General features: G+C 36.2%; 1 protein-coding gene across 2 annotated transcripts; it reads right to left on the reverse strand.

Annotated features, from left to right (window-relative positions):
- Window positions 1-447: 447 nt before the first annotated feature.
- LOC108950583 (NACHT, LRR and PYD domains-containing protein 13) lies at window positions 448-10,499 on the reverse strand. 2 transcript variants are annotated; one of them, XM_026839484.1, is made up of 15 exons: window positions 10,414-10,499; window positions 7,510-7,692; window positions 7,192-7,297; window positions 5,476-7,133; window positions 5,141-5,305; window positions 4,292-4,453; window positions 3,944-4,051; window positions 3,755-3,889; window positions 3,456-3,590; window positions 3,267-3,389; window positions 2,876-2,973; window positions 2,635-2,817; window positions 2,233-2,465; window positions 1,219-1,353; window positions 448-728 (listed from the first exon to the last, which is right to left on the reverse strand). In XM_026839484.1, the coding sequence occupies exons 1-14, from the start codon at window positions 10,444-10,446 to the stop codon at window positions 1,247-1,249; spliced, it is 3,429 nt and encodes a 1,142-aa protein (XP_026695285.1). In that variant the 5' UTR covers window positions 10,447-10,499; the 3' UTR covers window positions 448-728; window positions 1,219-1,246. The 2 variants fall into 2 exon arrangements, with proteins under 2 accessions (XP_026695285.1, XP_018672110.1); XM_018816565.2 differs by having other exon boundaries at window positions 448-1,353.
- Between the last annotated feature and the right edge of the window lie 813 nt (window positions 10,500-11,312).

An 11,312-nucleotide genomic window follows, 5' to 3' on the forward strand; every position in this document is an offset into this window, starting at 1 on the left:
GCAGGCGTTGCAAGAACAAATGCTTGAATAGAAAGCAGGGCTCGTGGTTTCCTAACAGTGCCAGCATGTCATCCATGAGCTCGGAAGGCTTTCGGTCGCCCAAATCTGGCATGTTTAAGAGTTGAGAAGCTCTGTCCTGAGGCGAAAGGCAGAATGTTCTGAGTAGCCGTTGTTTTATTGCCGCGTACTTTTGTTCTTGCGGCGGGTTTTCCAGAAGATCGATCAGGCGTTTTGCTGTGTCTTGGTCCAACGCTGCTACTACATAATAATACTTAGTAGTATCCGCTGCTACATTGCGCAACGCAAACTGCGCTTCTGCCTGCTGAAACCATACCCGAGGCTGTGACGTCCAAAATGTTGGCAGCTTGAGTGCGACAGCGTTTTCCATCTTCTTGACAGTTTGCAGAAATATCGTTCCTGCTACGTCGAGGTCACCAATTGTAGCGATTGTAGCGATGTTGAGTCCAAGATCGTTTTTATTAGAGTGAATACACTTCACACTTTCGTGTGCGAAAACGACAACAGTAAGAAAAGGGCAATTGAGAGAGTACGGTAACAGAAGAAGGTAGTGTCTGTAATTACGCAATGGCGATAGGCAAATAACACGTGACAGTAATTACGCAATACCGAATGTGACCGACTAAGTTTCAGTCGCCACAGTGGTTAGGTTTGTTGCAAATAAAGGTTGAAGCCCCAAAGGGAGGGATTATAATTATCAACCCCGCATAAGGCATGTGTTAAATAAACGCTTTGAATCGTTCGTTTACATATCGTTAACATTCCCTTACTTGGAGCAACATTGTTGCAATGTGTTTGATGTCAAACGTATTTCATCTCCTTTAACCAACCACCAGTATTGCTATACAAGAATTAGGTGATACAACCACAACAAACAACTGAGCTTTAGATTTCCTATTCATCAACTTATACTGAAACCATGTAACGGAAATTTCCGTTGTTTTTTTCCGATTACTACACGCGAAATTTTCCGATTACTACACGCGTATAAACTTTTCTCATGAACAATACTAAAAAGCAACAGGATATAAAATGGCTGTTAACAGTCACGAACAAACAGTCGAGAGAGAACAGTCGAGAAACAGTTCGAGTCGAGAAACAGTCGAGAGCTGTTAACAGTCGAGAGAGAACTGCCAACGGTCTCGTTTTTCCAAGCGGCTCGACATGCCTCCAGCCGCTCACATTGCGAAAAAGGCGCTCAATCAATAATTGCATTGGTCCATTCATATTAGTCCTTGGAAGAACTTGACTGAATATTGACATCCTTACCAAGGACTACTGCGTGGTCCAACTTGTTCCCAACCATATTAACGATTTGATTGGTCGGTTGTTGACCTGGGATTCAATGGTTTAGTTCAGAACTGTTGAAATGCAATCAATGTCAAACTTTATATTGTCGTAACCAATGAAGACAACCACATGTTTATATACGGTCACATGGTTGCGCTGTTTATTTTAATGGTTTGTTTCTTGATATTATTAATGGAACGATCTAACAATGATATCTCTGTGTTACTATGTCGGAATAACTTACTACAGCGATTCAAAAATAAAAATTTGAATCTTTAGCCGTTCCTAAAATATCGCAGCAAAAAGAGAGCTTAGCTCTAATGAACAGGCACGTAGATCAAGAGTTAGAGATATATGAATAACAAATGGGAATATAACACGTGGTGTGATGTACAACAACACATTTGCAACAACTTATTCATTTTCTTGAATTTACATTTGTTGCTTTATAATTAAGAGGTAAAGTGTTAATAATAATTATTAATTACTGAAGTAAAGATATTATTTTGAATGTGACTGGAATACCTTTAGCACCTAAATTTCCTGATCGTGTTTTTAACATTTAACAATGGTCTATGAGAGTCGTGAGGATACGGTTTTATAATTCTGTAAATAATCTTTGTTTACTAGCAATTGGGACGATAAAAGAGAATGAAAAGGTGTCCCGTCTTACCCCACCCTACTATATATTTTGGATGCTTCCCTACAGAGCCTACTCATATATCAGATTTGTGGTAGCCTTACTGCTCCCCTGTCTGACTGTTATGTTTCATTGGTTTAACGGCAACATTATATTTATTCGTAAATTAGGTGTATATTCGGCAATCTCACGAAAAAGCGTCACAAATGACATGTCAAATATCAAATTATAACAGATTTATACATAGCCATATAAGTCATGTAAGCATGCATATGATTGCTAACCTTGTGTGTTGGGTAACGGAAACCAAATTGGCTCTTCTTCGTGAAGATTCCCACAATCACGTTTTGCTTTTAACCAAATTCTACTGGAAAACTGGCCTTGAACCTCAAACCGGCGGTCAAAATGACACGATTTATTTATTTGATCGGCAGGTATGGTGATCTTTGATGGAATGATCCCAACGTTCGGGTTTTCATCACGAGGTGCAATGTAGAGAATCAAATCGTTTCCTCCACTTTAAATATTATGAGATTATTAGATTGTTTATAAACAGAAGCGTATGAGCGAATGTGTTCTTAAGCAAACCGTTTAACGATTGTCGATGCCCGGCCACGCGAGGGAAATTTGCTAATTCAATGTCATCATGCAAAGAAATGAATAACCACATTTTAAACGGAACTTACGGTACGATCCAGGTTTCTTGTGAGAATTTGTTTTCTTGCAAGATACTTTCTTTAGTAGCTAAATCAAGATTCCAACAAACTTTCCAAACCACGGCGCCAGCGTTTTGGTAAAGCAAGAAATTCAGTTGAACTTTATATAAAAAAGCAACACTTTTTTCTATTATTTCAAAAATAACTTTCCACCTGTAAGAAAGACAAATATCAAACATGGAGTAAACAGAACCAACAAACATGAATTCACCATGAGAAGTGGTTGGTTTGAAATGAGATGAAATTGTCAGAAAACTCTAATTTAGTTTTGGTTTCTTCCCAAGTTATTCCATCCTCACTGTGTAGAAGCTGAAACAATAGATGATATGAACTTTTTCATATTTATTAAAACACCACCAACCATAGTATTATGCTTTTTATGGTTTGTGTATCTAAATGTTTCAATCCATCCGAAATGTGGTGTATTTTATACAAATTGCAACAAAACACCAACATTTATAGTTTAATTTCAGCTGTTCCAAAAATTTATTTATAAAGTTGTCAATTGTAAAATTTTTGCTTCCTTACCCCAATGAACAGTCGTCTTGTATAAACCAATGTAACCTGCATTTAATGATACAAAGTGCAATAAACATACCAACCTTGCATCTTCTAACAGTTTCTTTATCCAAGACAACATGAGTTTGTAACTTTATTGTCACTTGTTCTTTGAATTTAAGAGATGCTGGTTCACATTGAAGTTTGGGAGTTTCAAGATATTTACTCTGGAAATATATCAGTTAAACATGGTAAACTGTAACTATGGAAACAAATGTAAGAAGTAGATTGACCTCTAGTGGAAGTGATGCAGTCAGTTTAATCTCCACATCTTCCTCCAATGCTTCAGGAGGAACAACCAACTCACATCCTCCAACCTCCAACTTTCCTCCACTTGATCCAATCCAACATTTTGATGAAGATTCAAACTGTTGATCACAAACAAAATAAACGCTTGGGTTAAAATCGAACCTGATGATAGGGAGCATTACTTTCAATTACAGTGTTATTTTTATGGTTGCAAGATATTATTACAACATTTGTACAAAGCAATAACAAAATAGTGAAGCAATGAATGAAGATTGTAATTCACCTGGGTGGGGTTAGGAGCATGTGTCGACACATCGTGTGAAGAAACAGTAGGTTGTGGTTCACTTATTGAAGGATCGATGGTGTCATCGTTGCTTGATGTAGGAGCTGCATGATGTTTTGCGATCTTTACCTTAGGCTGGGTGGAATAATTAGGTTGAAATTTAAATATTTTTTTGTTTCAACAAAATACCATAATTCCTGGTTTCTCCTTGGTTTGCCTTTTGAATCCTACAAACCATTTCACAAGTTCAAGGCTTCCGGAACCAAATCCACCTCCGAGACAAACCAGTTTAAAATCCTACAAAAAGGTTTTCCCAAAACTTAATGTTAGTTAATTTTTGTCAAAATAATTCAATTCTGCATTTCAAACAGTGATAATGTTATTGTTATATGTTGGTTGACTATGGCAGCATTGTTCTTATGGTGTTGCCTAACGCTCGCATTTATCAAATGCATTCATCTAATTTTATTCCTAATGTAACCAGTTTCGTGTAACATTGGGATAAGTTGATAAAATATCTGGATAAAGTTGATGAACCTGGATGGATGGAAGTTGTTGTATCGCTTGTTTCAATACACGACATTGATCACTTGAAATATAGGTGTCCCACATAACCAGCCTAGATATGTTGCCAAGACATCCAGCCAAGTATATGGCGTCACGACCACACAATTTTTGTTGCACCAATTCAAGTTGAATCTGAAAACAATGAATAAACATAATGTCCATTGATATGTAATAATATGTAGTAATAATACGTGATAGTTACGTCACAGTTATATTTGTTTGTCATTAATGTTTATTATGCTCAAACATAAATAATTATGACGTTTATTGAGCACGTAAGTGGTTATATAGATTGTCTTTCTCTTGATTGAAATCAAATCATATTATATATTCATAAATTTTAGACTACACTTTAAGATTTAAAACCGCATAATCAGCGAGTAAGTATCGGTCAAAAGCACGAAGTTCAAAATCTACCTTAAACTTAACCAAATTAAACTTTATGAAATATTCTTAACTGAGCATAGTTTTACCATAGTGTATAAAATTGTCCAATAAGCAAGTTAATAATTACAATGCTCGCGAACAAAGTAAACTTAAACAAGTCAGGAACTCAGCAATTGCTACATTTTGGCTTTGTTTACGTTACAGCAAAAAATGGAATAATAACTGTTCCCATCTAGTATTAAAACAAAGTTTTTGTTCCGAAACCCGTTTTATTGTTTATTTCTGATTTGTTTTTGATCGAGCTCAGTCGACCGCGACAATAATATTTATAGTACTAAATAATGATATTTATATTATCAGTTATAACAGTTTATATCTTGTGTTTTATTTAAATATAATTTGGTTAATCAAAGTAGGAATAAAAATACAAACTTTATTGGAACGTTGGTTGATTGCGTTTGATAAGCTTTCCATGTAAGGACTCAGGTTTGTAACACGAATAAAGCAAAGCTCCTCCATCGCATCAAGATGAAGTAGAAGTGACTCCATGAGAGAATCTTTCATCTCCATGTAACCGACGATGGTCAACTCTGTAATCTGTACCGAGATTTAAAAGAGAAATATTAAGTAATACCAAAATATCAAACAAGTCTTTTTTTATGTTTCACTTAAAATAATTAAAACTGTATTCCATTCTGAACCTGATGTTGCAGCGAATTAGAATAGCTTGGATTAAATAACCATAGACACACTATATTTATACGAACCGTGGTAGCTGTGCCATGAACCCCACGAAGCAAAGTTTCCAAAACTTTAGTGGTTGTGTTATTTGAATCCAACCTCAACTTGTGTGGTTTTGTAAACGACTTCAATGCATAAACTATGTCTCCAACCTCAGAAAGATGACTTGGTACTTCCATCTTAAGTTCAACGGGAAGACTATCTTTAAATTTCTTTGAAGATTTATCGTCATTGTATTCATGAAGCCAACCAAACCGTCGGATCAAATCTTCGCCCCTGGCTGAACTTAATGATTCCATCACCAATGACTTCATGAACTTCTTCTTCTCTTCGTAATCTTTAATCATCGTAGCGGGAAAAATAAGTTTCAGTTGTTTATATGCATGAGGATTACAGATTCCGAACATAAATTTTACAACGACGCTCCATTGCGTATCTTTAAAGATGGATTTGAGTTGTTCGAACTCACGATACGACACAAAGAGCATTAAATATACAGCTGTGTAGAATTCCTGCCAGATGAGGTGGGTGAAGTAACTTCGTTTATTTCCTTTCAAGATTTTCATTTGTATTCCAGATGATTTATCGACATAAGTGTGAAAAAAGTTTGTAACCATTTCATCAGCCAGCTTCACATCATCAAAGTCACTTTTCTCGAAAACAAGTTTTCTTTGTTGAAGAGCCTCATATGCAAGGCGAGCAAGTTTGACCATTTCAGCTCCGACTTTATCCAGGGGAACCTCTTCTTTCAAATGGGAAGACTCTACAAACCTGGTCATGGAAAAGATTAAAACTTGAGTCATTGTTTTAATATCACTGCCTTCGTTTGATAGCAAACAAGACACAATGAGAATAAAATTAATTGGAAAATAACACAGATGAGCAAGGTTTGGTTGTTGGTCCAATATTTTCTTGATGGCTGGGTACTTCTCTCCACAAAGCTGTGTTCCAAGATTATTCTTTGCTTCTTCCAGGAGTCCAAGAACCTCAAATAGAGAAGTAGGTCGATAACAATGTTGCAGGTTGAACATTTGATCTGGTGTAGATGTGACTACTATTTTAGCTTTGGGTAGCAATGTGAGGTTGAACAAATTTTGCATGATATCGACCGGTTTGTATTTCCCATCAAGTTTATACACGTGGGAGGTCATGGCGAATTCTTTCGTTGAAGCTTCATCCAATCCATCGAAGAAGATGGCAACATTTGGATTGTTGTGTAAGAATGTAATTAAAGCCTTGCTTTCCTCTTCAGTGTAATTGACTTTAACCCTGCTGTTGGTGGTTAGGAACTCTAGTAGTGTCACCTCTTTGTTGAAGTCGATGTCTTTCACTTTAATAAAGAAGATGTACTCAGTGTCAGGTAGGAATTCATGCTTAAGAATTTGTTTTACCATCATTTTTAAAAGAGTGGTCTTCCCAACACCTGGAGGTCCAACCACCCAAACAGTGTTAGCATGTTTTTCTATGTACCGTTTGGCATATTCTGCTGACTGATCTTCAGTATAACGTTGCGCCTTTTCCAACGTTTTGTCAAACAGTTGGTCGATGGTTACTGAACAGTTGTTTCTTGTATCTAAAACCTCAAGTCTTACTGGTTCTATATTACGATCAAGTTGTATTGGCATGTTGGATTCTCCAATAACTTGTTTCGAACGATCAACTAACTGGCTTTGTAGATTTTCAGCTGTTTAAATAAACGAGGTTAGTGAATCTCAGCTTATCAACAAACAAGGATAACTCACCAAGTGGTTGAACGTTGACATGAGCAGGTTCTGGGTGTTGGTGAATTTTAACTGCTGCATGTGCACTTCCAAATTTAACATTACCCATCGGTGTTGCGAGTGCGCCCTGTAACACATGAAACTTTTCATCACGATGCATGACACCCATGTTATAACTCGATAGTGAGCATGAGGTGTATGAATACACCGTGCGTGTGTGTCTGGTGTATAAGAAGACATCTATGTTATAACTTGACAGTGAGCATGAGGTGTGTGAATACACCATGTGTCTGGTGACACGAATGTGTATAACTTTACGGTTGATTTTATATAACTCACAAGGGTTGACTTAGGAGCAGGTATGGACACATCTTGTGAAGAAACAGTAGGTTGAGGTTCACTTATTGAAGGATGGCTGGTGTCATCGTTGCTTGATGTAAGATCAACGTGAGGTTTTGCGATCTTTACTTCTCTAGATGTTCCAGGTTCAGATCCTTTCTTCTCCTTTCCCGCTTCTTCCTCCTAAGGAAAATATAAGATACAGTTTTTGGATATCTTTATTTGTTGCAAATATAACCTCGCATGGCGCTAGTGTTACGTTGTGGGTATGAGGGCTTTGAGCCCCATAAGCTTATTTCAGTCTTTGTTGTGTGCGATGTTTAATTTGTCGATTTCATTGTCTATTTTTATTGGTTTTCCTTATCACTGTTTCACTTTTATTCACTTCTTTTGATCACTGTTGTCACGCTTGGTTTCTTTGATTGCTCACGTGTTTAAGTCTCGTCGTTTTCTGTGCTGTTGGACTGATTACAATAATTTGCGCGTTTTCCGTTTCGATTTGCTTTTTAGTGTGCAGTTAGTTCTCGCTGTTGAACGGTTGTGTAATTGTTTTATAGATTGTGCAAGGTGTTAACTCAGTCGGTTTACAATATACTGTCTTGCTTACTAACTTGTTTATCGGTCATTTTATATTTTAGAACGTCTGTTTTTATATTTTTTTTAAGCAAACAATACCACTAATGGGTTGTCCAATTTGTCAGCCATACAGAAAAAAATCACCTAAAAAGTTACATAAGTGGTAACTTGTAAGCTGGCATGAAGTGTATGAAACAGAACACCCCTGTTATATGAATACACCATGTGTGTCTGGTGTATATAAGAAGACGCCCATGTTATAACTCGACAGCGAGCATGCGAGGTGTATTAGCCTCTATAGAACATTCTGCACATGATAGTAACAATTAAACATAAATATAGAGTGGGAAAACATGGGACACTTAAGCACATATTGCTCAATATTTTTCAAATCAAACTATTCGATTCAGTGCTATCATTCCTTTATTAATTGATAAAAATACAAAGAAATATAATAAAACACATAAGGAGTTATTTATTGATTCGCACAACAAGTGAAATTTTACATATTCGAAAAAACACACAGGATAAGACAGGACAGTTTAAAATCATTGTTAATTTTGAATATTAAGTGTATTTATTATTAGGAATACACGTAAATAACACGAAATAATACTGCACACTTTGAAAATCAAGTTTAAACATTCTTTCCCTGCCCTACTGCTATAGTTTTAACATGTGATACCTACATTATATTATTGCATAACAATTGGTATTGTTTGAACGACAATGGGTATTGTTCGAACTTCAATTGATATATTTTGTATCCTACAAATATATATGAACTTGTAATTAGGGATGCACATTACAGAATAATTAGGTATTCTAGGATATCCTAGAATACTTTAATTCGAATCTAGAATTCCGAATCTAGAATTTTTAATCTTTTTATATTTATAGGAAAAAAAAAATTTACCCACAAAAGTCAGTTTATTGACGCTTTCATAACAGCCTTGTTGGATCTTGACTTGTAAAATGATCAAAAATTGTACTATTGGGTAGTTTTTGCGTCATGAAACGTAGAGCAGGCTATGAAAAGACGTTACGAAACGTTTACTCTCGAAAGTCCCACAAACACAAAAATATTTTTTTTCAAAATTAATAAGTTTCAAAAATTGTTAATATAGTATATGAGATGACGTGTAATGACGTCATTAAATAGAATACCGAATCCCGTAAATAGATTCGAATACAAAAGGTTTTGAATCTCATGGATTCGAAATTCTGTAATGTGCATCCCTACTTGTAATAACAGAAAGTTGATAATAACTTTGATTTAAGTTTACATTTTTGCTACAAAATGGGTATTGCTACTCTGTTTTTGGCACAAGCCACTTTTCATAAATTATCTCCAAGTGGAAATGACTGAATTTCGAATATATTTTCCATATTAATATCATATTATTAATATGTTTTTATTATATGAGTATATCTTATATTTGAACAATCCCTGTGGTATAAATTATTAAAATAAGTTTAATTATTTTTATATTTTACAGTATTCTGCAACTTGTAGTTAACCTACCAGCTGTGCTAGTGTCTTTGCCACGTGAACTTTATATATTTTTTTAAAAACTATTTTTTACTGATTTCATCCCTAATTAAAGCGACCACTGGGTACCCGTAAAAGCAGATTAAAAAATGCCCGTCTTATTCCGCGACCCGTTTTCCCGTTGAGGTGACTTAAAGGGCCTAAACACACCCCAAATGTACTTCGCTTTAATCGATAGAGTGTGTTTTTCTAATTCCAACGACACCTTACTTGTTTTAATCGGTTCTGTATAACCAAAGATATTCCAGCTCAAACACCGTGAAATTCAAAAAACTGATTTGAAAGTTGCGTGGCGAAAAAAATTGAGAAGTGTACTACCCACGTGACAAACACGTAACAAAATTGTTGAAGCGTGGCCGCTCTCATTCAGAAAGGCGAGAGGCAGTGTTTTCAGCGAGAAACGAGAGAACAAAAAAAAAGCAAAAAAACGCAGGTTTCGCTTTTACGAATGAATCAGTCACGTGACTAGTACGTTCCTACGTCACAATCACGGAGCTCGTAGTAAAAAAAAGATAGCGCTAGAGATCACTGTTTGAGGACGAATATCTCCGCCTATACTGGACCAATTTTAATAAGCAAAGTATTTTTGGAATCAATAAAACGGTCGCTTTATGAATTTACCATAAAAAATAAAAGTGACGTGGGTTGTGTTTAGGCCCTTTAAACATCGAATACGACAGAAGCACATTCCCCTATGACGTCATACACATGACGCACGACTATAGCAACAATAGAACGCTCGTAAACGTTATTTATACAACGTTGAGGTTTCTTACTTTAGTTTGTTCCTGAATATCCTCGGGGTCCATGTTTTGCCTTCACCACTTTATACAACACACCTAACAGGCTAACAGTATCTGTGAAATTAACATTAGATTCATTATACATATCTAAGAACTCCATACAATATACTGCGATGTATTTTATAACACTCGCCTCAATGATATAACAAACCAAACATTGCGTGTGGAGCCTGGGTTACAACCATTTCCTTACTTCAAGCTTTGTCGAACAACAAAAGCAAAACAATGTTTCATTCTCGCTCGCTTTCCATTGGTGGAGCCAACAACTGTGGACCAACAAAGCCAACGAACGTTCTGGTTCAACCAATGAGGATATGGATTGTTGCGTTGAAAGGACTCATACCAGTAGCGTAGTTGAATATTACCTTCGACTCGGTGGTAAAACTGACTTAATATTCTAGATACAGGTTTCTACCAATGCCTCACATGCATTACGTTTCACCAACTGAATCTGCTTCGTCAACCTTTATCTATAGCTTGTATTATTCATACGGAACATACATTCAGCTATACAGTCAACCATGAACGCCAGGGAAGTCAATTCCAATTCAACTACAACAAACTATAAACGTCATTGTAAAAGTTTGTACACAACGCCTGGCATAAGTTTGTTTAAATTAAACTAACTCATATAAACATCGATGAGTTATAATACCAACCGTACACCTATTACCTCGTTAACTGCTAACTCAAGTTTCCCGTTGAACTAAATAGAACTGTGGTACCCCGACACGACACGACGACAACTAACTAGGTTCAAACAGGCTGTCGAACAGTTTCGTTGGGCAAGAAAATGCGCTGCGGTTAAAACGAGACCAGCGGCACGAAAGACGGGGGTATTTTGATGACAATTACAACGAATCTTACCGCGA

Source organism: Ciona intestinalis, unplaced genomic scaffold (assembly GCF_000224145.3).
Source record: "Ciona intestinalis unplaced genomic scaffold, KH HT000309.1, whole genome shotgun sequence".
NCBI classification, from domain to species: domain Eukaryota; kingdom Metazoa; phylum Chordata; class Ascidiacea; order Phlebobranchia; family Cionidae; genus Ciona; species Ciona intestinalis.

Excerpts from the sequence above, each read along its gene's own strand:
- LOC108950583 (XM_026839484.1), bottom strand. The coding sequence starts at position 10,446 with ATGGACCCCGAGGATATTCAGGAACAAACTAAA. Across the intron at positions 2,974-3,266 it reads AAACTGTTAGAAGATGCAAG|CTTCTACACAGTGAGGATGG; the intron begins GTTGGTATGTTT and ends CTATTGTTTCAG. Across the intron at positions 2,818-2,875 it reads CAAACCAACCACTTCTCATG|GTGGAAAGTTATTTTTGAAA; the intron begins GTGAATTCATGT and ends TCTTTCTTACAG.